At 39.2% G+C, this 25148-nt stretch overlaps 2 protein-coding genes and 1 non-coding gene across 3 annotated transcripts; all 3 read right to left on the bottom strand.

Annotated features, from left to right (window-relative positions):
- Positions 1-466: 466 nt before the first annotated feature.
- LOC143845841 (small ribosomal subunit protein uS7) lies at positions 467-4950 on the bottom strand. Its single transcript, XM_077354245.1, has 4 exons — positions 4793-4950; positions 1127-1398; positions 840-1043; positions 467-726 (listed from the first exon to the last, which is right to left on the bottom strand). The coding sequence occupies exons 1-4, from the start codon at positions 4853-4855 to the stop codon at positions 672-674; spliced, it is 594 nt and encodes a 197-aa protein (XP_077210360.1). The 5' UTR covers positions 4856-4950; the 3' UTR covers positions 467-671.
- A 3599-nt stretch (positions 4951-8549) lies between these two features.
- On the bottom strand, positions 8550-19252 carry LOC143845647 (uncharacterized). The gene is made up of 4 exons (XM_077354038.1): positions 18345-19252; positions 12948-13202; positions 12745-12836; positions 8550-9638 (listed from the first exon to the last, which is right to left on the bottom strand). The coding sequence occupies exons 1-4, from the start codon at positions 19017-19019 to the stop codon at positions 8837-8839; spliced, it is 1824 nt and encodes a 607-aa protein (XP_077210153.1). The 5' UTR covers positions 19020-19252; the 3' UTR covers positions 8550-8836.
- A 5333-nt stretch (positions 19253-24585) lies between these two features.
- TRNAR-CCU (transfer RNA arginine (anticodon CCU)) lies at positions 24586-24658 on the bottom strand. Its single transcript has one exon. It is a non-coding gene; the product is annotated as a tRNA-Arg (tRNA).
- Between the last annotated feature and the right edge of the window lie 490 nt (positions 24659-25148).

The raw sequence follows: 25148 nt of genomic DNA, 5'->3' as shown, positions 1-25148 counted from the left end.
TGAAAAGGCGCCCCCATAGGATAAACTGCGGTGACGTTCAACCAATGTGGGCGCCATTTCATTCAATTTTTAGGAGGGCGCCCTAGTTGGTGGGACGTGACCTAAGTGCATTTATAAAATGTAACAGTCATAGAACGTTAATTGCAATTTGGCTGCAGTCGACCAATGAGGACTCCCTTTCATCTGGTTTTTCCAATGGCATCCTTGAGTTTAGCATTCCTCAAGAAAAATTATTAAAAATAAAGTTCCAGTAGGATTGCAGTTTTCCTTGAAAAACAAGGAAATATTAAGCATTTTGTTGGAAAAAAAATCAATGGCAAATGAGTCACCTGAACACTGATTTTTTTTTTTTCTCTGTATACCGAAAACACCATTTTTAGCTACAAAATGCCCTCAATTTTTCAGTTTCTTCTTTTTTCAGAGAAGGATTTATTCTATATTTTTCTAGCATGGCATATGACAGACATTAACTTCAAACAAAACTCATTTTCAGCAAATTATAAATAATTTCAACATACCAGCATAAGAAACTACTTCAAACACAGCAACTACTAGTTTTCATGAGAAAAATACCAATAGAGAAGTCTCTACATCCTTCACCTAACAGGAGGAGAAAAGCCAACAAAACTCACTCATAAAAGTCCCTGGCAACAGCTACAAAAATCTTGCACTTAACGGTTGGCCTTGGCAACACGCTCGATCTCATCTTTCTTCTTGATCGCATAACTGAAAAAACATACAAATATAACATTTAAATCCAATTAAGACGAGCACTGTAAACCGCTGAGGAAGAGAACCCGGAAAGGAAAAACTGAACAAGTAGAAAAAGTTTGCCTTACCTGTTTGATGACCCCTTTGCAGCATTAATTAGTTCATCTGCCAAGCACTCAGCAATGGTCTTGATGTTCCTAAAAGCACTTTCGCGGGCACCAGTGGTGAGGAGATATATTGCCTGGTTAACTCGCCTAAGAGGAGAGATATCCACTGCTTGACGCCTTACAACACCGGCAGAACCAATTCGTGTCGCATCTTCTCTTGGCCCACTATAAAAGAATAATGAAAATATAAGAAAGAGAAATACAGAGAAATACAGAGAAATGGGAAGTAGGAAGTTAAGCTTCTACACCTGTTGATGACAGCATCAACAATAACTTGAATAGGGTTTAGGTCAGTAAGGAGGTGGATAATTTCCATTGCATGCTTAATAATTCGGACGGCCATCAGCTTCTTCCCATTGTTTCGTCCGTGCATCATCAGCGAATTTGTCAACCTCTCAACAATTGGGCACTGAGCCTTACGGAATCTCTTAGCTGAGTACCTCCCAGCTGTATGTGGAACAAAAGTTGCATGCTTTGATGCAGACACACCAATGTAATCTGCCAAAGATATGTCCCCAACCTGCACAAAAACTTTAAGTCAGATGATTACTGATGGTTTGACAATCATAAACATAATAGAGAAATTTCATAGATTTGATTTTTTTTAAAATTTCCTGTCATGTGACTAACAAATCCAGTTCAGTGAATCTTGACATGTTGCACAAAAATGAGATCGCATAGTGAAGAAGTGCATATTCGGTGTCACCCTCCATTACCCATATGCCATGATGAATGCTAGAGGGGCATAGGATTCTACACTTGGTATTATAAGCACGCACTTCTTAAATGACAATTTCTTAAAGAAAGCAATGGCAAAAGGTTACAATTGTGAGCAGCATAACCGCATACGAACCCTCAAGAAATAATTGGTAACAATGCATATTATGTGTATTGATTTCCGCTTATTACATGTTTGGTTATGCAAAATCCCATGTCCTGTGGACCTGTGCAGCTTAAGGAGTTTGACAAGGAACAATGAAATTCAAGGCTCCGTGCAGGTGGAAGGATATCATGCACCACTTACAATGAAGCTCCAGTATGCCTGACATCAATGACTATCCTTTATTAAACATGAATGTTGACCAACATATAGCAACACAGCAGAACTTCATGAACACAACTGGTGACAAATGCATCACTAAATTGGGAACTTATGTTGGAAATTCCATAAAGATGAGGCTGAAAACATATGTTTGTTATTCCTAAGCGGCTCCTTTCTCTGCCAAGGCTAATATGAATACCTTAAAATGACTTAGAAAGGCACTGGACTCAGAAATTCCAAAAATAACTTTCATAGTTTCATTCAGTCCACAAACAAATGGCATGGTAAGCTGTCATGTTTGATGAACTATTTGACATGTTTCTAGCAGAAAGTTGCATCATAAAAAGCAAAGGATAAAGGGTAGTGTGTCGAGTAATCATGAGGCACATGTCTTTTTTTAATGGGAGTCACAATGCACATGTTAAACCATGAATTTTCCACATGAGCAGCTATACCTTCCATTTCTGATTTTGAGACAGACAACTTGACACAAGTATGTTGTTTCATTTCCTCGGGCTTGATTTTCTATACCGTTCCCTTATTAAGCTAACTAATACAAAATTTGCATCTTTCTTTGAACGATTATTCTAAACAACTAAAGAATAATAGGAGAAATACACACATTGTCATGCTAATTGTTGAATAAATATGTCCCAAGAACCATTTCTACAAAGAGAAACCTACTAGTCCATCGACATCTGTATTATATGTTATCCATAATTGCTCTGCAGGGAGACCACTCCAACGTGGGGGTGGAACTTATCAATTTATCAACTGTACTGTCGTTGAAAATATTATTCCGAATCGAATGTATGGGCTCACGGGTCCTGGCTGGAAATATCATCACTCATACCAAATCCGCTAAGAGAAGCAAATACGCTCGTCATACGGTCAGTTCAATGGTCCTGCGTCCTGACTGATTACTCTGTCTTCCATTTCACCAAACCATAATAGGATTTATCTATCCTTACTAATATAGGATCAAGTCAGGACATTCTTTCTATCCCAGGCATAAAGTATGGAAAGATCATTGAAGTCCTAGGTTGTGCACCAGAGAACAGGCATGAACGAGCCAAGAATTGTAAAGACTTCAGTCTAGCTTACCTCATTCCTCCTTTGCATGCAGAATCGATATAGGTTTGGAATTGGAGAAAAAAATAAACTAATCAAAATTATTAAAGATGAATTTCTAACAAAGAAAAATAGTGACAAGGGTACATGGAAGGACATGTGTCACGTGTGTATCACAATGCCATAGACCAAAGAATTTCTGTACAGAATCTCAGCTTTATTGGCATGCGGAAGCAGACAAGCAGAAAACAATGGCCTGCCTCTCCAAAAGGAAGTGAAAACTTTGTCATACTTCTATGTGAACTCATTAGAGCTAGCATTGGACCTGTCCTTTCTAGGGATGGCTTTAGGCACCACACAGTTAACAATGCCATTTTTTAATCACCAACTAGTTCCAGATAAAAGATTCAAATTTATCATATCTGCATGTACCAAATAAGTTTAATTCAAACTAAGATGACAAATGTTGCAATGACCTAAACCTATGTTCCAGGTTTCCTCTAAATTGAAGAGTAGAAAAACTTCTCTAATCAACTTAGAACAAACATTGATATGAATATAACAGCTTAATGGACGTTGAAGAGTAGAAAACCTTCTTTAATCAATTTAGAACAAACTTTGATATGTATATAACAGCTTAATGGACGCTGAGATAAGCTTGGGATGTATAACAGTCCAAAGGGGACAGCCCAAGCAAACCAGTGCAGAAAAACTAAAATAAGTTGAGTGGTACCAGCGTATTACATCCTTGATGATAACAAAGCAGATCCAACATGCTACAGCACTAGACATTATTTTATGCGAACAGTCAGATTTTACTTATCTAGACATGGCTTATATATAATGTAGAATGGGCAGAAGTAGAGGCCCTTCCAAGACATCTCAAACTTCTATTTTGGGTAATTAACCAAATGTCATTCTGTAAACAAACATACAAAGCCTTCGACCGAGAAATCAAAACAAAATCTAAAAAGCAGAACTACTTAAAATTAACCAACCACTACTTCTGGGCAATTTTAGGTTATAAAACCAAATCGTGATACGTCTATCAACACTGACAGGATTACCACTATCAAGAAAAGAAAGCAGAAAAAAGGAATGAACTATATGATAACCCAAAAAAGCAAGGTATTAAAAGTACACAAATACTTGAGTGAAGTTCGTTTCATGTGATTCTCAATGAACTGAAAATGGGTTCACGGCCACATTACCACTGTAAAATTGGCTGCGCATGGTTGTACAATCCTGACATTCAATATAGTAGGGATGAGCCACAGCACAAAAAGCACATACAATCAACAATCCGAGCCATCCAACCAATGGATTTTCTTTCCAGTGGAGATCATTAACCAATTTTATTCATAACAGCCTATTGGAAATGACTGATTGGATGGCTAGGATCATCCAATGTGTGTGATTTCCTACAGTGGGTCATACCATATTTGTTTATTGCTATGTGCACAAGACCACCTCTTATTTATGCCGATCTTCTTAGCATCACATTCCATCACACAAGGCAGATATACTTTAAACAAGGATTTCAACATTTTACAGCATACCAAATATAAACCCTAGAAAAACACAAGAGAAAAAAAATAAAAATAGCGTCAATAGCTTCACAGTTCCTCACGGTAGAAAGCTTTTATACGGCCATGGATTGAAAAATGTGAGAAAATCACCTTGGTGAACCACAAATAAATTAAAAACAACGAATCTATAATTAGATCAGATCAAAGTTCCTAAAAGCAGATTATGAAAAGAGAGAGAGCAAAAAGGAGATGAGAGGATTGAGGAGACCGACCTCAACGTCCTCGAAAGACCATCTATTAAAGAGCTTCACTTCGGGTTGAGCGACGATGGCCATGGCTGCTGTAGAAATCACTGAAAACCCTAAGAAAAGAGAGATCTAAAGGACTCAAACCCTAAAAGAGAGAGAAACACACTAAACAGACGACAACTTAAATATCAAAACCCTAGCTAGGGCAGCCGAGTATTAAGAATAGAGCTTCTAAATTTACCAAAAAGTCCGAAGATTTCAACAAAATTAACGTATGCCCTTTAGTGGGGGGAAATGATATATTCGCCCCTCTTTTTTTCCCGGGACCACCGCTCTAGTTAGCAAAACATTGTCCGGCACAGGGAATATCTAATCCTCATCCCCTCCCCTTCCCTGCCCCGCATCCTTTGGGGACAATCACTTTACTTTGTTAAATGTTATGTTTAAAACTAAAGATTTGCTAGGGACAATCACTTCAGGCATGTTGTGACTTGGCTGTTGCATGTGAGAGCAGCCACACAACCCACACAGGCTAAGATTTTGTCTTATTCATTTTATTAACATAGGGACAAAGGGGGTTGCTCTCAGATTCATTTAATTGATCGATAGTCCCTAGCAGATCCCTAATTCCCAATCCTACTTGCCAAAAAGTACTGTACGTGCCACACCATAAGAAGATCCAAACCGTCTATTTGATGGGCACACAATACTACCATAGGCATAGGATGATCTAAACCTTCCACTTGATGGGCACATTGTAGGATGATCCAAACTGCCCATTTGATGGGCCACAACGTAAATATGTTGTGGCCCAAAAATAATTTCCATAGGATAATCCCAACCCTCTGATCTATAGAGGAATTGCATATTATGGTGCCTTCTATAGATCGGAGGGTTGCAATCGTCCTATGGAAATGATTTTTAGGCCGCAATCTATTTACGTTGTGGCCCAACAAATGGACGGTTTGGATATATATGGTGTGGCCTGTAAAGTACTTTTAAATTGTAGCCTATCAAATGGACGGTTTGGATCATCCTATGGCGTAGCCCGTACATTACTTTTTGAAAAATAATGGACTATACGAGCGCACACCATATAAAATCTCATCACTCATCAAAGAGATGTTGCCTTTATTTGGGGGAGGGAGATTTTCAAAGGATTTAATGTTGCCTTACAGTGATGGTTCGATGGAGAGATTTTAGGGATTTCTAAGGTTAATATAATAATATAATTAGGGACAACGCCCAATGGATTATAGGTAAAAGAAAATATAAAAAGTTATTTCAGGGACAAAACTGTACTAATGGAAATTATGAAAATTTTGGGGGAAACTTGTAGATATGTTTCGATCCAAGGGGTTTCTAGTAGTTTTCCCAAAAAAAAAAACACTTAAAAAAAAATACAAGAAAAAAATGGCATTAATGAGAGCAGGGCGGGCCAACTCCATCTCCTTCGCCTCCCCTTCCCTGCTCAAATCGGAGAATCCCCTCCCCAAGCGGAGCGGGGCGGGGCGGGGCGGATCCCCACTTTCCCGGGTGAAATTGCCAGCCCTAGAAAATATTGAGTTTAAAACAATAGGGGATCTGCTAGGCAATTTCGCGGAAAACAATTTTGTGGCTGACTTTTGCATGAGAGAATAGCCAACTTAGATGAATTAAATGAATAAGACAAAATCTGCTAAAAAGTGAGCCTGTTTGGATGCTCTCTCATGCAAAAGTCAGCCACGAAATGACTTTTCGCAAAATTGCCTAGCAAATTTAAAAGTTCGTAAAAAAAAATTTGCATTTTAATACATTTAATATGTGAATACGTTTATAAACGAAGTATTTAAGAAAAAACAGATTATTTTGGTCGTAAAAAGTTTGGTTAAAGTATTGAACTGAACCTACAAAACGTGAATATGACTACTCTTTTTAAACTAAAGGGCGTGGTCTGGGAAGAAAAGGGGGGTTCCCTTCATAAATTACTTAAATATCCCTAACTCATCTTGCAAAATTGTTGTAATAAGCACGCCTCTATTGCATGTGAGGGGTCCTACCTGAGATGGATCTGAATCATGCCCTTCGAAATTTACCAAACGAACGGTCAGATCGATCCAATTTAGGACCCACTATGTTATAGTGGGTCCGACATATTGCATCAAAGTGAGGTCGTCGTGCCCCACTAAAGCATTCCTCACATTTTTTGAAATTACTTTATCACGGTCTCGTTAGACGTTTTAGGCCGGGTTTATTTTCGATTCTGAGAATCAATTTTCAGTCCAAAATTGATCAATGGACTCAAAATTGCACTTAAATTTGAGTCCGATAAGCAATTTTGGACTCCAAATCAATTGTCAAAATCCAAAATGAACAATCCTTATAAGGAATGATCACACACACACACATCATGGGTGCATTGCATTATCATGCTTTATAGAATGTATTTTTCATAAAATTGATCCAGCGGATCGAGGTTAGACCTTACTGTAGATGGTTCAATGCCCATAAACCCAGTATGATTTGTTGCACTTGAGTACCCGATAATGTTGAAGAAGGTATCGAAGATCCAACATTTTTGAAGAAAGATAACTATATTCGGAGCAAAAAGAAATTACAGATTGACATCAATGGGGAGGATGGAACCGAAACCGAAATTTTCCGAAATTTCATTTTTCGCCATTTACCAAATTTCGCAAATTTCAAACCTAAATTTTGTTTAAATGCCATTAATTATTTTTAAAAAAAGAGTGTTACAAAATTTCGGAATTTCGAACAAAATTACCAAATTTCGGACCGAAATTTTGGTTTTCAGTGGGGTCCGAAACGGTTACCGAAACCAAAATTTTAAACCATGATATTGATGGGGAGAGAGGACTTCGAATAAACGGAGTCCCTCAATGTTTATCTTTGTGATGTGATGTTATCTTTTCATATTTTTTCTCCACAATAGATTGCATATGATAGGTGAGACCATGTAATCCCTCAATATAGAGAAAGAGATACGACTCACCTTCTGGGTGGATGTAGGCAAACCAAGTTAATATTTAGTTCGGTTGAAGATCGTTCGCAGAATCGCAGCTGTTACATGAAAATATGAGGCTGCATTTTTATTTTTATTTTCTTAGTTTAGTCTTCTCTCTAAGTTGTAAGATTTCTTCTTTTTGGTTTTCATGGTTAATAATGAAGTTACTACCAAAACCCTTATTAATGAAAAACATTACAGTACCAAGGGTAAACTTGTTAAACTCGGTCAAAGTTTCAAAGGTTTCCCCTCTATCTTTGTGTGAAAGATTTAAGTTAGATTATGTTAATTAAAAAATAAAGCTCCTAGTGTTGATGATTCCTCCTATTACGAGTGAGAAACCAATAACTAGTGTCATGTCTCGGCTTTTAAATTCTATGGAGCAAAAGGTTGCCAAAATTTACTTTTTACTGAAAATGCTGAGAATTTGTGGAACACTGAATAAGCTGTGGAAAACAAAAAAAAAGAGAAATGATATAATCACCCCTTTTTTACTTGGGACAGCCCCTTCCAGTGTAAAAGACTAAAAGAGTAGTCATAAATACACTTGAGGCGGCACTTCCCCAAAATAATCTTGGTTGCATCTTTTAATTAAAGAAAAAAAATCTTCAAAGTTAAATATGAAGACAAAATTATCGTTGAATACTTAGCCGATTTCAAAACATTGTGGAATGTTGCTCACCTATAGAAGAAAATTGTGTATCATCATCATATAACCCTTCTATGCAGCCTAACTTGCCACCTTCGCGATTCTCAACCGAACAAAAGGGGCCAATGTTGGAATTTAAACAAGTTTAACTAAAATATATAGATTAATGGTCAAGATCAGAATACAATTAGATCAACAACTGCTGATTTCTTCAGCTGTTAGACAGTATTGATCAAGGTGGAGCTTCCTTCATTGTTACAAAGCTCCAGCCCAACATCAACAACTTCCAAGTAAAGAACCCAATGTGCAGATAACATCCTGTTGTCATTTGTCAATGTATCTATTGTATTGTGCAAATCTGTATTTCAGTCAGTTCATCAGAAATCCTTCTTTTTGAGTTAATCTTATGTTAGTTCTAACCTTCTCTATTAGCAAGAGCAGCAGAATCCACATGCTCAAGTAGGAACTTATATAGCTTCTTCCTCAAACTCTCTACTCTCTCATCAACCTCGTATCCCTTCCCAATTGAGTCCTCCAACCATTGATTCACTCTTTTAATCTGCCCAAGAAGACCTGCAATCTCACCACCTCCATCCACCTCTCTCTCACCAAATCCTTCATCCAATGCACCCTCCAAGTACTTCAAAAACCACTCGCGAGAAACCGAGACCAACATTTTGGCAGTAGATGCAGTCTCTTTCAATCCTCGCCCTCTCGACCAATCACTCTTTTCAATGCCAACCTTCTTCGCCTCTCTCACCCCAGCCCCTGTTGAAGAGGAGGGTCTCTTTGTGCTCAAATCTGTCGAGACTCCCCGCTTTTTCAACGTTTGTTTTCTCGGAGTTGAGTTGTTCTTGAGTTGAGTTTCAGTTGGATTTGGAGAAGTTTCCAAGGAGACATAATAGTGATGTTGCCTATGGTGTAGACTCCAACTATTGTCTTGCTTGCTTAACAAAGAAAATGAGGAGAGGTCATTCTTCAAAGCAGCTTGGATCCATGATGTGGCAGCTGTCTTTTTCTCGATGAAAATTTTGTTTACTTCTGGCGAGGGCAGTGGGGAGATGGAGGCGCACGTTTTTGTTTCAGGGTATCTTGTTTTGAGCATTGCGTCTGTCACAGTGGCTGCTTTTTGCATACTCTGATGGAGGTTTAAGAATTGCTCTACCAAGAGCCTTGGAGAATCTTGCTTCGCTGACTCACAGAGTTCTGCAAACATGCTAGAGAAAAGCCATGCAGTGTGTAACCATCAGCTTGGCAGAAGTGGTAGAATAGACATTCAAGATGGTCTGAAATATGAATAGTAAGGAGCTCATATACAAGAAAAATGGCTTGATTGGATGCACAATAATATTTTTTTTTATTGTGGTATGTTTCTTAACATACACAACATATAAATATTGTGATATAAGAAGTATTTTCTATGGAAGCAAATAAAATTATCTAAGAATCAATGTCGGAGATTTCTCCAAAGAAGAAATAATTTAACGTGTAAAACTTCAATTGCCAGTCTTCAACTCCGCATCTAATCAGTACAAAAATATAGATTTGACCTACTTGCATTACAGATTTTTGGCCCTTGAAAACTCGTGGAAAATGGTTAGAAATATATCATTGTAACTCTGAAAAAAGATGTTTGGAAAACACACATCCAAAAAAGGAACAAATAATAGTAACATTTATTTTGGGCGACTCATATCAGATAAAATTGGCAACTTCAAATAAATGCAATGCAAACCTATAAAAGACTTTCCAGGATACAAACATGGAACTGATATTCAACTCCACTTTTCTAGTTAGGTTTAAAAGGTTGAGACAACTCCTAAGATGCACTAACAGCCAATAGAAAATTGGTTAATAAAGACATCTTCTAGAGCTGAATCAGCGATTTCATTCAGAGCCTCTGAAGACAGATGATGCTAGTGTTCGGATAATAGGGATCTGAGTAAAGACTTGATCACTCCTTTCCAGCTAAAGAAAATGTAGACTTCCCATCCGAATCTTATCCCACTACATAATTGTCAGCTCCTTGGGAGTTGTTATTCGGTTGCGGAGCAGGGAGGGGCCCTTCCCTTCCCTTGGCTTGGTCTGGGTTAGTTTAGGTTATGCACCTGCCCTTACTCATAAGTTTCCCGAGACCTCGAGGTCTGCTGAGAAAATCAGCCGGGCAAATACAATCCAATCGTACACAAATAAACGGAAAAGAAGAAAATAAAAGCAAGCCTCTAGCTGAACACCGAGATTTTACATGGTTTGGCCAAGATGCCTATATCCAAGGACAGCGGGTGAGAACACGATCTTCACCATGAGAAAAACAATATACAAGGATTACAATGGATTAACCCAAACCCAGAGGCCCGGAACCTTTTCCTAGCCCTCTAAACCAAGACCGTATACTGGAGTAACCCTAGAAAAAACCCCGAGAAGAAAACCCACAAAAAGAACCCAAGAAAAACTCTCCCTTCTCTCTTATCTCTTCTCTCTTTCTCTCCTTCCCATGTTTTTGCAGCCGCAACACTTAGATCGGGTTTACAAGGGCCTTTATAATTCGGTTTCCAAAAAACCTTAAGAAACCTACTTTACTATTTTGGCTTTTGCTTCCCATGCAAGCCATGGGAAACAAGGCAACTTTCCCAACAAGGTCTACTACCCGATAGATATATCCTGCCTTACCACCACTTCAAAGCCAAGCCTCCTTTTGATTTTCGGATCGCTTAATTCAATAGCTCAAAAATGGAGTTCGCCCTTCAAAGCATAGTTAAGTTAAGCAACAGGGTGGTTGTTCATCAAATGGGAAGCATTAGAGCGCCATTATTAAACCAATGGAATATTTATTGCCACAACTTATCATAATAATGGATCATGCGAAGGCTCAAAGTCACCTGTGACATAATGCAATCATCACTGCAGCATTAAGGTATTACTGAATATAATAATACACCATACAAGAAGTACAAGCCACTTAGATTTTGTTGATTTAGTCATCATCTAGCTATATATACCTTCCATGGTGTGGTAAGGGATCAGATGACTGCCTCCTAAACAATGCTATTTAAGAAACTCAGATAAGTATTTGTTGAACCAGCTCATACAAACAATTGTGGCAGGTGGGATGCTATGACACCAATACTGACTAATCGGATTGGCAGACTTCTGGAGTGGCTGGGGTGGTATATGACTGTCTCCACTAGCTAGGGAATCCACAAGCTCACTGTCACTATGAGAGACATGAGAAAAAACAAAATGCATACATTACAAATATCGTCAATAATTCCCATGAATCTCCAAGGGCCCACAGAGTTTTTCACGGTCCACAAATTACCATTAGATGAGTCTCCCCCGCAAAAAGGTACTCACCAAGGCTGGTGACAAAAGGTTCAAACTAGTCGACAAAGCACATGCCTCATCTTCATTAAAATCATTCCAGCCAACTACATAGGAGGAAAGCACTACCATCCCTAAGTGATTCCTAGAAACATACCAATATCGGTCGGCAACTTCTACCACCCACCAATTAAACATGCCCCTCACAATACCCCACATGAAGATGAATCTTAACATCCTTGACAATTTGCCCGAGTGAACTCTCGTTACCCTTAAAGGTCCATTAATTTTTTCCGTTCCACTTCCACATGACCAAAAACCACGGAAGGTGTCAGAAGTCTCAAGTCGAAGAATGGGACCTTGCTCCCCAATATGGCAATAATTCAATTCCTCCAACAAAACCAAAAACGATGATTGCAAAAACCTAACAAATGTCAAATGACACGAGTATCCGACACCATGCTTTTCTAGCCAACTCACAATGAAGAAGAAAATATTACATGACTCTTCAACTAGCTTATACAAAACACAGATTTGCCAAATGGACCCTCTCTCTCTTTAAGACATTGACGCTATTAATCTTTTGGTGAGCCACCATCCAATGAAAAGTTTGAACCATAGGCATAGCACAAGGCATCCAAACCTGCATCCAATTGAAAGATGATCGTGCCACTGGAGTCCAGAGTTCCAATCCCCTTGATGTCAAGTTAAAAAAGTAATGGTAGCTGAAAATTTCCTAAAATGGATTATTCCAGAACACATATAAAGGATTACTCAGATGGAGGAGAGACAACCTAAAAATCTTTACACAAAAACATAAATCCAAGGACATGTGAACATAATAGAACATATTAAAACCCCTAGCTAATAAGATACAATGAAGAAAGACTATAAAGGATTTCCAAAAGACATGTAGAGAATTGAAAGATAAACAAATAAACATAATGGTGATAGTAATAGTATATTTGAAAACAAAAAAAAGAACGAAAGTAAATTCAATACCTCAAGGATCGAATGACACTCTCTGCCGCTGATGCTTCCTGCAATGCATCCACTGAAGCCAAAACTGCAGCATTTCGATGACGCAAAGAATCCTAAAAGTACAATTGGTTACAAAAAGTCAAGACTTGAAAAAGATGACATTTTTTTTAATGGTAAAGATGACGTGTTATTGACTATCATATGAGACAAATTCTCTTATATACCTTGCCAAGATCATGAAGATTAGATGGCAGTGCATCCCATGAAATGCTATGGTCCCAGCTTTTAGGGCTGAGATGCACCTTAACTAGATTGCAAGGGCTAACCGCCTCCTCGGATGACTTGGTGTCTCTTTTTGATGATTTACATGTCATTCTTTCTGAGACATGATTGTTCTTAATTTTCAATGGTGAATTGCTCGAACTTTGATGTGTCAATGATGAGTTACTCCTAGAAGAAGCCTTCTTATCTGAAAGAACCTGCCAGCAAACATGATATAATTGACATAGGAAACCGAAATCAATTTAATACACAGTATGCCAAACATAAAGAACCATAAATAATTAAGAAATGGCTCAACAATGAAAAGTAACAAGTGAACAATGAACATTACAGAAAACCGCCTTTGTTTATGACTAATCAGACATGGGAAACAACCAAAGCAAAGCAGATAACTATCTTTCTCCGGCCCATAACACTGATCTATTTGAAATATTTCCAAATTTTTATTGCATCACCAGCACCCAAGAACAAAAGGAAGCCCCATACCTCCTAACTCCTCATAATAATAACCCTCATTTGGATTCAATAAAAAGTCAAAAACCCTAATTTGGATTTAATAATGGGTGAAAAACTCTCATAATGATTTTTTATTAACACATCTCTCTCCTAACCCCTCTTTTGCGCACTATCGCCTAAAATCCAATCCCAGGGGATGGGTTGATTACGCTCTCGCATTGAATTTTGGGAGTCAACGGCCATGTGGCAGATCTAGCTACAAAACAAATCGTGGTCTATGCCAGATGTTCTACATATGAAGATCATATGAAATGGCCATCGCATGTGCCAAAGTGGACACAATATTTAAAAACTCATGTGGAAAAGAACTCACCCAAGATAGACCATAGTTAGTAAAACTTTGCATTTTATCGTGATCACACGTTTTAAACGGAGTCGGTTTGCAAAATGACTGTGACACCATTTCATTAAAAAAAACTTAAAAAAAATACTTCTTAATAGTGTGTATTTTATAAAAACTTCGTTTTATTGTTATTTTCAAAAAGAAGTTCGAAAAAAACTTCCTTCAGTTGTCAACTATGTGGCCACCCTTTTTTCTCTCTTCAACTTTCTGTCAAATTCTTATTTGATTACCTCTTTCTTCTCCCTTTCAAGCAGAGAATCATGAGTAATTTGGGTTAGTTAACTTTAGGAATGAATGAATTGTTGACTTTTATGTGAAAAGTCTTTTTGTAATTCAAACTTACAATGGGGTGTTTTTTGTAATTCAATGTTTGGGACTTGCTTTATGCTTTTAAGCTTCCCTCCAAAAAGGCTAAAGTCATGAGAAAACTTTAGTCCTAGATGGGAAGTGTGAGAGGGTGAGAGTGGCCATATATATACTTTCACTCTCTTAGCCTTGTGAATAAGCAAGAGATCATGGGAATCCTACGCACACGGATCGCCCACTTGGGTTCAGCGGGCTTTTGGTGTTACCACACACGTGCGCCGCCCTGCCCGGCGCGGCTCGGCCGCGCGTGTCGAGCCGCGCGTGTGGGACTAGGGCTTTTTCTATTATTTATTTTTTCCCTTTTTTATTCTTTTAACGGTCAAGAGTTTATTTATTTTGTTTTAACTCTTTTTTTACCGTTTGAGATTCCTTAATTGTGATTTAATGACCGTTTGGGAAACGTCTTTCACGCACTAAAAGAGTGCGACGTTTCACCCCAACGTGTTGATTACCTTTCTATAAAATCGGTTTTAGAGAAAACAGAAAGATATCCTTAGCGGATTCTTCTTCTGCTCTCTTTCTTTTCTGGTTTTCTCTCAGCCTTTTCTGCTATTTCTCCTTAACTTTTCTGATCAAGGCTTTTGGCAAATATAAGCGAGTTCTTAGGCATCCGGGCTGCGTGAGTGCACACCCCTGGAGGGAGAGTTGTTGTATCCTGGAGGCATACGCCGACACGCCCATCTGCACCGTTGATCCATCATAGTGGGGGCGAGATTTGCCTTAAGGACAGCGAATATTCTTCATGCCTCAACTCGATAAGTGGTCTAACAATTTCTCTCCTTTTCTTTACAGATTATTATTGCAGAGAATAGTATTATTGATTTCTGTCTTCAAGTTGTGAGGTTAATTTGTTATAAGGTATTCTCCAATCCTAAATTACAGATTTGCACATCATTATTATTTCTAACATGAATCAATGGTTACTATTTCAGACTTAAGAACTTGACGATATTCACTGATAGGCCTTTTAGGATTTGGGTTAGTTAATTGATCTCTTCTCGGGTTCTTTTTGCTTCGGTTCTTCTCGGGTTTTCTCTAGTTTCTTTTGTGTACGGTGTTCATTGAGAGGACAAGGAAAAGGTTTTGTGTTTGCGGTTTTGTGTTAATCTGTTGTAATCCTCGCATTTTGATTTCTCAGAGTGAAGACAGGGTTCTCATCCGTAGAAGTAGGTACCTTGGTCGAATCACGTAAAATCTTGGTCTTCATCTTGTGGCTTGCATTTATTTCTACTTTTCCATTTATTTGTGCACGATTGGATCGAATTTTGCCTGACCGATTTTCTCAGGAAGTGTGGTATCAGAGATGTAGTTGGAACGATCATCGGGTTGCGGTTGGAGCGATCATGGATGCCGTTGTTAGATCACAATTAGGGTGATAGTCAGAGGTACGAGGATTGTTCGAGAGATTCTCGTTTGAGTTGGAGCTTCACATCATGGGTGGAATGAAATGGCGGTAAAATCTGTTTCTACCCAATTTAACATCGACAGATTTGACGGAAATTGAAGTTTCACCCTGTGGCAGATGATGGTCAAGGACATCTTTATTCAGCAGAGTCTGACTGAGACGTTAAAGGGAAGGATGAAAAGCCAAAGAAGATGATGGATACCGAGTGAGAAGACATTGAGTCGAAGGCAGTTAGCACAATTCGACTAAGTCTGGCAGATAATGTCAACGTTATGGAAGATTATAGGAGAAGTCGGAAAAGCTTTACAGGTCAAAAAGCTCGGTCGATCGATTGTACTTAAAGCGACAGTTGTACAAGCTGTAGATACAGGAAAGCATAAATCTTTTAGAACACATGATTGTGCTCAACGTGCGTGTGGATTAACTCCACAAGGTGGAAGAAAAGTTGAAGGAAGAAGAGAAGGCTCTTTTGCTTCTTACTTCCCTTATGGATTTATATGACAGCCTGGTAAGAACTTCTTCTTTTTTATTAGCACCTGGTAGGAACTTTATTATATAATAAGGATATTGTGAAGTTAGAGGAAGTCATGGTGTCACTCTTATAGAATGAGATCCAGAAGAAAAATGTTCTTGATGAAAGTCGAGAACATAGGTTGATTGTCTGTTGCAGAAATCAAAGAGGATGGTCGTCTGATCGCAGATCAGAAAAAGGGAGGTCAAGATTCGGGTTCAGTGGAAAGGACATGCAATGCTACCGTGGCAAGGAATATTGCCACATCAAGTGGGATTGTCTGAAGCGAGTTGCCAAGTCGAACAATGGTGCTACGGATACAGTGGTGGAATTAACTGACGAGCATGCATGTCGTAGTGGTTGGAGACATTCTCATAGTCTCCAAAGATAATCATACTTTTTCTTATGATGAGTGGATCCTAGATTAAGATTGCTCTGTTCGTTTAACATGAGGAAATATTTTCATACGTTTTAGGAGATAAGGACAAGTGTAGTGTACTTGGGTGACATCACGGGAATTGGGGTGGTAAAGATCAAGAGAGGGAGTGGTTCCTACTTTGGGTGGTGCGGCGTCAACTAGTGTCCCGAAAAATACAGAAGAATACAGTGTTACTTGGCTTGTTGGGCTCCAAGAGTTGTAGGTATTCAGTTCTATGAGGAGCCATGAAAATCACATGCGATGGTCTGATTTTGATGAAATGAGAGAAGTTTAGTGAATTATATCGTCTAGTCGGGGACACGGTGACTAGTGTTCCTAAGATCTCGACGAATGATTGGAAATGAAGCACGAATGACAAGTATTAGTGTAAGATCTCTTTCATAGTTGTTACAGATCCAGGTTCCCAGGTTGCAAATGATGGTGAGGAGGTGACAATTCCTCCAGTGGGGAGGATGATTTGAGATCCCTCTCCAAGATCGGGTGAATCATGCGGTTGGCAGCTATGCATTTGCATTGGCTATGTTGATCAAGTCAAGTGGAGTTGGAACAAGGATAATTCTATGGTGTATAGCTTGTACTTAAGAAGGCCAATGGATGTTTGCGGCGACAGCAGACCTGTTAGGGGTAAAATCGGGTTTCGTCCTTCACGATCTGGACACGTGTCAAGAGATGATCCGACGGTCAGTAATAGATTACCTTTCACTCTACTTTTTAAACAAATCCCATGATTCCTTTGGCCATGTCAGCCGAAGTCGTTTGAGATCGGATCTCACGATCATGTGATAAAGACACTAAACTTCGACTGGGATATACACCGAATATGATTCTGTTAACTTCCGAACCAACTGGGAAGCGACACATAGGCCTTACACCAATGAAATATGTATGATCCTCTTTTAAAAGAGGACTCTCCCGCTCATATGGGGGGAAGAGAAGGTAAACTCTCATAAGAATTCTCTCTGGTGCATGTTCCTAGATCTCCATCTCCATTTTCTCTGGCCAATCTCAGATCGGTGAAGATTTCTGTTTTCTAGTTAGTTTACTACTTGTTATCTTTTCTTATCTCAGTTGTTGAATGTGAACATTGATTTCTGGTTAAGATATTTGAAATATTTAGAGTTTGTTCTCCAAGATCTTTCATCTCCTCATATAAGTGTGCAGGAATTATACAGCAAATCTCTAGCAACCGCACGATCTTAGAGCCGGAAATTGGTGTTAACAAGACCGTAGGTGACATCAACTGAAAAAGTTTTGGTATCAAATGGGTTACAGTGGATGTTTTAAACCCGGGTTTTGGTGTCAAAGTTTTCTTTCCTTCACACGTCAATGTATATAGAACAAACACGACTTAGGTGGAGGAAGTTTTATTGACTGAAGTAAAAGGAATTTACACCGAGTCAAATGGGCCTACTCAGCAATTGACTCTACGAGATACAGAACAAGGCAGAAGCTATTGTGGCTTGGGCCATTTACAGGGCCCACACCAAAAGATGATGACTACTAGTCTGTTACCACCATGTGCGGGCTACCTTTCATAAAAGATTTTACCAGACTGATTATCTAGGGCATTAAAAATCCAAGTTCTAGGAATTAAAATCTAGGTTTTAGGTTAAAAAGTCTAGGTTTTATGTTGAACAATCCATGGATTTTACAAACTTAGATTATAAAATGCATGAATCCAAAGGGAGGAGAGGGAAAACACCAAATACAAAAACACATAAATAAACACCAAATACAAGAAGACAAAAAATAAAGTTACCAGGGCAGATTCAGAAGAAGTCGAAGTCTCCTTCCATTTTGCATCCGACGGAGACCGCACCACCCTATTCTTCGATCCTGGAGGACTCCTTTCCCAGCTTTTCCGCAACGAATCCAAACTCAACCTCCTCAACTCCACACTCTCCATTCTACAGTTCCCCATTGACACCCTTCTTGACGATTTCACATCGCTCTCCAATCTCTTCATCTTTGGCTTCTGCTTCGAATCCGATTTCTTCTTCACCGGAAAAACTCCTTTCTCCGAACTTTTCTCCTTCATCAGATCCGCATTCACTCGAAAAAGAAGCAAATCGCTCGAAACGATATCTCTAGGGTTTCCAATACACGGCCTCCTTCTCGGCACCGGTTTCAGGCCACGGAGGACCGGCACAGGAGAGGCGGAATCGAGCCGATCAACATAGACGAACTGGCCGAGCTGGATCTTATCGCTGAATATGAGATCGGAGTCTTCATCTGAGATTGTGACGTAGGCAGAATGCAAAGAATCGGATACCTTTAAGAAAAACCCTCGGCTCTGTAATGTATCTTCTCCTGCGAGGGAAGGAACGATTCCGATCACTTGCAGAAGCGCCGTCCGGTGCTCTCCGGCGACTTTTACGTCGCTTCCGGCATGCTGGAGTAGCTTCGAGAGTACACCGGGGGTTAAGGACGCCATGTTAACAGAGTTCAGAGATGTTCAGAGCCAGAGAGATAGCAGTGAGACATTGAACAGAGGGATTTGAAGAAAAGGAGAGAGAGAGAGTGTGTGTGAAGAGAGGGGTTTGAAAGGAGAACACAAAGAGACAGAGGAAAGGAATGAGAGTGAAGGGAGTGAGGACGATCACGTGATGAGTGGCACGTGGAAGGAGGAGAGGTCTCCGTCGAGATTGCCGATTTCGGTTGCAGAGCTTTTTGTTCTGGGAGTTGCAGAGGACGGAGAAAATAGCGCCACTTTTTAGATTTTTCTTAGCTGGAATGCTGACTAGGATACCGAATATGACAGGTAGTTCTGTGGGACCACCAAATGATTTTTTTCCATACGCAAAAGATTTTACAGTTTCCTAAATTGCTTTGCCACAGAGCAAAATTGATACCAAGTTGAGTTAGGATTTGCTAGGGTCCATCGCAACCCTAGGATTTGCTAGGTCCATCGCAAAATTGATACCAAGGTTATTCCATTCATTATTTGGGATTTGCTAGCGTCCATCGCAGAAGGCATTTCGCGGATGGTCTGTTGCATCTAACAGCAGCCACAGAGGCTCACTTTTCAGCAGATTTTGTCTTCATTCACGAGGTGCCTGCTGTTAGGTGCAACATACCATCCGAGAAATGCCTTCTGCGATGGACGCTAGCAAATCCGTTATTATTAAGTTTAACAAATGGCAATATTAGAGGGCTGTTAGGAAGACCTCTAACACCTGTGTGTTTTATTCGTGGAACTTATTATGAATGTACAGTAATTAAAAGGTAAATGTTATCAGCACAACTATATTTCGATACTTGCACAAACTCAGGTGTCTTTCTTCTTTACACGGCTTGTGTGAGGTGTTTGGGAAATGTAATAACCTTTTGACAACTCTTTGAATACTAAAAGACAAAAGATGGTTTGTGAAAATATCAAAATACGGTTGTGCTGATATCATTTCCCTAAGGGAAGTGATATATTTGCCCCTTTTTTATTACTTGGGACACCCAGGTAATCCAAAGGGGCGGATATATCACTTCCCTTTCCCTAATTAAAAGAGGTAAACGTTATCAGAACAACTATATTTTGATATTTGCACAAACCTAGCTTTCTTTTCTTCTTTAAACAGCTTGCGAGAGCTTTTTGGGGAAATGTAATAACCTTTTGACAGCTCTTCGAATACTCAAAGACAGTATGGTTTGTGACAAGAGCACTGCTCGGAAAATGGGATCCCGTTTCTGAAAAATAACACGAGCCTTACCCATTAGAGCCACTCCACTAGAAGACAAAGTAAGGGAGCTCAAACCCCATAAAAGCAATAAATACACCTTGAAAAGGGTCAAATCCACAGTGATATCACTCCCGTTTTTATTTTCCACGCGCAATCCTGTTTTCAATCTGGTTTCATTATTTATCAACATATGGTTGTGTAGATATCATTTCCCTAATTAAAAAATCATATCCATTGGATTATCCAAAATCTAAACCGTTCATCTTGCGGTCTTGATTTCTTACACATGCTACTCGAATATCAAACTAGAGTGCTAGGGATGATTAAAAAAAGAAAGGGAAGTGATATATTCACCCCTTCTAATTACTTGGGACAACCAGCAGCAGTGTATCAATGTCTGCAGAGGGCCGATGTACTTCACTTCAAAAGGTTCAATGGGGCTGATTGCCACGTATGCTGGCCGGTTGTCCCGAGTAATCAAAAGGGGCGGTTATATCACTTCCCTAAAAAAATGTCTTCCAAGGTAAAGGGGCTTGTATCTACCAAAACAAAATGAGCTTAAATCAAATACAATCGTCCAAAATGTACGGGACAATGCTTTTCTCATAAAATTTCTTACTTTCAAAATGGAGGGGTGAACATTATATCCACGATAAGGTCACGAAAAGGGCCTTCCAGAGATTGGCTCCAAAAGCTAAAGTAGTAAAGTATCAGAACAAGTTCACATTGTCCACGAGAAAAGGGAAGAAGGAAAAGCATTCGGATTGCAGGCTGAAAATTATTTTAATGACATGACAAAATTGCCCCACCTTCACCAACAAATTCGAGGAGGCATTCTCTCAGCTCTAACTCGACCCGACATGAGCCTTGGGTCAGGGAGGATCAACCCTAACCGTACGCACCTCTAATTCTTACAACCCTATCATAACCCATCTAACCATACTTTCTAAATTGGGTGCTGTGAGTGTTAGGTTTGGGTTTGCTTGGGGCCAAAAAAAAAAGAGAAAATTATTATAAAAGAAACCATGAACCTAATATTTTGAAAAGGGAGATGATATTTTCACACCCCCTCCGTTACGTGCATGCTCCCCTTATAACGTGATTGGACGTGAAAAGTGGGCAATTTTAACGCTTTTTGACGTCAAATCACGTTATAAGTGGGGTGCCCGCATGCATAATGCGGAGGGGGTGAAAATATCATCGCCCTTTGAAAATCATGATAAAACTAGGGGGAAGGGGTCTGGTTCAGGTTAGGTTGTTGCCAAGGACTCAAATTTAACTCAACATGGAACTAAATCGGGTTGCTTCCTCCAACCCTAACCCAACCCATCCCAACCCGAGCTAAAATCAGGTTGAACCCCTCAACTATGGGTTCAGCCCATCTCAAGTTGCACCCCTAAGCTTGTATGGTGCTGAAGGAGGGTTTGACTAATTAAAGGACCACTGCCTGATGAAAAAGCAATCTAAAATCTAAATGTATATAGATTTTAAATTATGTTTTTGCCGGCAAAACTCCAATTATCATGATGTTTTCCGCACTAGGACGTGTGTAATAATAATAAATCACTTGAAAAAAATAGGGGATTGATATCCGCACTACCATAGTTTCATAATATCACTACTCATTTTGTAGTACAGAATTTAAATAGCCTGTTACAATACTAAAGATGCAATCAATATCCAATCAGAAAAGTTTAAAACAAAGTGAAACATGGTGGGCCCCTTTCTTCTCCAGGCCACCCCCTAGTCGGGAAAAAGGAATACTCGTCATGAAATCATGAATACAGTAGAGGTGGTGGCCAGGGCAAGAAAAGGGGGTGAATACATCACTTTCCCTCATGTTTTGATTGGGTGGAGCCACCATTTTACACCCATGGTTTGATGTATGAACATGGTTGGGGCCAACATTTTACACCCATGGTTTGATGTATGAACATGGTTGGGGCCAACATTTTATACCTCATGTTTTTTTATGAATAGGGTTGGGCCCACCGTTTTACACAAATCATGGCATGGGCCATGGGATAAGAGAAAGAATGCTAGTACCAAGATATGAATGATAGAAGGAGCAGGAAAGAGTTGCATGTGATATTATGACAAGTTTGGGACAGGAAATTAAATTCTGTGGTTGCTTTCCGTATGGAGAAGGAGATGTCCGAGAGAAAGAGAACCTTTGCTTGTTTTTATTTGCAGTCCTTGTCGTATTGATCTTTCTCTAGAAACAGAAAGGAAAAGTTGTATGATCTTTTGAAGCATAAGTTCGTATCTTCTACTGAAAAGTCTCATCTTTGAGTAGCTTTTCGACTGTATCTTAGGCCTCAAGTATGCAGTAGGTGTCAGGGAAGAATTACAGGCGTTGCATCGGATTTTATATAATAAAGCTGATATTTACCCACCCTCTACCCTTTTCTTTTGAAAATGGGGTTTTGCAAAATTCAAGTAGTCTGACGTTTGTGTGAATTTTGCAAACCCATCCTGCCATCAATCTGTGACCAAATTACCCATGGAAGATTTTTTTCTTAAGTATTAGATTTTATTGCTTAAGAATAGGCCCGGACCAGGGTGATCAGGGGTCAAGGGGCCGATCACATATTTCTTTTACTCATTAAAAAAGGGCGGCCTAATGTGATTCCCTTTCTATGTCTTAAGAGAATTAGACAAGCATAGAAGATGGGAAGAAGATAGTAGGAAGGTTTGTGAGTAGTGTTTCGAGAAAATTAGCGGAAGATGTAGGGTGTTGTTATCAAAATATAGGGTGGAAGAGAGACAAAGGGAAGAGAGGAAAAGAATAAGATAAGAATCTTCTCCTAATTGCTCATACAAATTTCTCCATTTTGGTGAAAAAAGGGGAGAAGATTATGGGGGGAAACATTTCCGCCACGTAGGCGCCACCTAGGATAAAAACCAATAATGATGTCTAAAAGTTGTCTAGTGGTCAAAGTTCTAAATGACAACCAAACATGCTCTGGGAAAATCTTTGGAAGATCTCAAGCAATTGAAACTCCTACAATCCTCCCAAAATGAGCAACCAAACAGAGCATAAATGGAGAGCCCCCCTTTGAGAAACCTAAATACCTAATCACATGTCTTTTTATAACCTAGGGGTGTGCTTATTTCAGCACTCCCTTGCTTTGATAATCGCACCTTCCAATTGTCTTTTCTCCTTTGGTTATACGCACACGGTAATTGGTATTGGCACATCTATGCTTTGATAACCACCCCTCTTCTATATAGGAAATGATATATTCAGGCCCTCTTTTCTTCCTCTGGACAAACCTTGAGTTGATTATTCTTTACACTACAGGGATGGTCCAAGCAACAAAAGGGGAAGCCAATTTGTCTCTCTCTTTTATTTTTTTCCTAGGGAAATGATATTGGCACCCGGTCAGCTTGTCTTTTCTTCAATTTTGGCTTGTAGGGAGTATAAAATACTCGAAAGACAAGAGGGTAGATGTAAGCATTAAATAGAGTGTGCTGGTAAGCATCGGGACTCAATGATCCGCATAGGGGAGTGCCAATACCAAAACTCAGGGGTATTGTTGTAATTTTTATTTTTTTTATTTTTGTAAAAATAAAGGGAAAGTCTAGGACAACTAACAAAGGGACTTAATTGGGTTTGAGGGTCATTCAGGCTTTCAAAAGATTTCAAAAATGATCTGCAAATGGGCCTTTTTTGAGTTTTCATGTTCTTTCATGCTCAAGGCTCAATTTTTCAAGAATTTTGAGATTTGGTTTCGAAATTTTATTCGACTTTAGGAACTTATTCGATTTAGGGATTTTATTTGATTTTGAAAATTTTAGGGTCTGGTCAAAATGGGGTGTATACATAGGTATTTTATGGTCGCACAGAACTCCTAAAAGTATGCTTCAACTTCAACCAACCTACTCTTATTCTGTGGTTAACATCATCTTCAATCTCTCCAAACTAAGACAACGAAAGATGTTCCTCTTAGGTACCTCTTGTCCAGTCAGTTTAAAACCTTTGAATTCCAAAGTAGTTCTCCATAACTCTAACTTAGTATTAAGTCTGCGTGCAACCAAGAAGAGGGGGGGGGGGGCATGGTGTCACACGTGATGGGCAGTGTTGAAGTATGAAATGAATAAATAATGCCCACTCTAGCCACTTGGAGTAATCGGTTGTTTCACCCTCACCCTTGGATCCTCTAGTTTTATGAACTCTTCTGGATTTGGGCCTCATTTTGAAATTTAGATTTCAGGTGACGACACCTGTCATTAGCCTCGTGTTGGAGGATGATAAACGTTAAAGGGGTGGTGAATTCATCCCCAAGCCCAAAGGATAAAATGTAAAACATGAAGTATGAAAAACGCGCCAGGTAGGGGTCGAACCTACGACTTTCTGCTTAGGAAACAGACGCTCTATCCACTGAGCTACAGGCGCTTTGTTACACATTACAAGTAATTTTATTTATATCATCTAAACCTAATAGTTAAGATCCTGACCATCAATCTTGTAGACTTTAGAGAGCTTCCATGATCGATTCTGAGATGCAAGATACAAAAAAATTTGATGATCTATGGCCTATATTTACCATGCAACATTACTACAATACAATGAAATTGATTAAGATCATTTGATTAATATGGATTATGAGCTGGGGCCCATTTGAACAGCCTGCAAAATGAATGGTTCAAATCACTCTAGTCATTTGATGAATGACAATGACCACAATCCCATGCACATGTAATATGTGCAGGGTGATAAAGACCATTGATCAGATGGTCCATCACAGGGAGACCCAGTGGATCTACGTCGGATGCCCGATGGAGATCTCATTATTAGTAAGAATAAAGCATGAAAAATTGATGGCTCAAAAGAGATCATTGGGATGTCTTTTCCATCATGCGTGATTAATGGCCAACACTATTCG

The sequence above is a fragment of the Tasmannia lanceolata genome, unplaced genomic scaffold (assembly GCF_043159265.1).
Source record: "Tasmannia lanceolata isolate RefF3 unplaced genomic scaffold, GAP_Taslan_0.1 ptg000015l, whole genome shotgun sequence".
NCBI classification, from domain to species: Eukaryota; Viridiplantae; Streptophyta; class Magnoliopsida; order Canellales; family Winteraceae; genus Tasmannia; species Tasmannia lanceolata.
This window is presented reverse-complemented; position numbering and strand designations above follow the sequence as displayed.

Excerpts from the sequence above, each read along its gene's own strand:
- LOC143845841 (XM_077354245.1), bottom strand. The coding sequence starts at position 4,855 with ATGGCCATCGTCGCTCAACCCGAAGTGAAGCTCTTTAATAGATGGTCT. Across the intron at positions 1,399-4,792 it reads GGTCTTTCGAGGACGTTGAG|GTTGGGGACATATCTTTGGC; the intron begins GTCGGTCTCCTC and ends GTTTTTGTGCAG. Across the intron at positions 727-839 it reads GCAAAGGGGTCATCAAACAG|TTATGCGATCAAGAAGAAAG; the intron begins GTAAGGCAAACT and ends ATGTTTTTTCAG.
- LOC143845647 (XM_077354038.1), bottom strand. The coding sequence starts at position 19,019 with ATGGCGTCCTTAACCCCCGGTGTACTCTCGAAGCTACTCCAGCATGCC. Across the intron at positions 13,203-18,344 it reads CTTCTTCTGAATCTGCCCTG|GTTCTTTCAGATAAGAAGGC; the intron begins GTAACTTTATTT and ends GTTTGCTGGCAG. Across the intron at positions 9,639-12,744 it reads AGTGTCATTCGATCCTTGAG|CATGTTTGCAGAACTCTGTG; the intron begins GTATTGAATTTA and ends GCTTTTCTCTAG.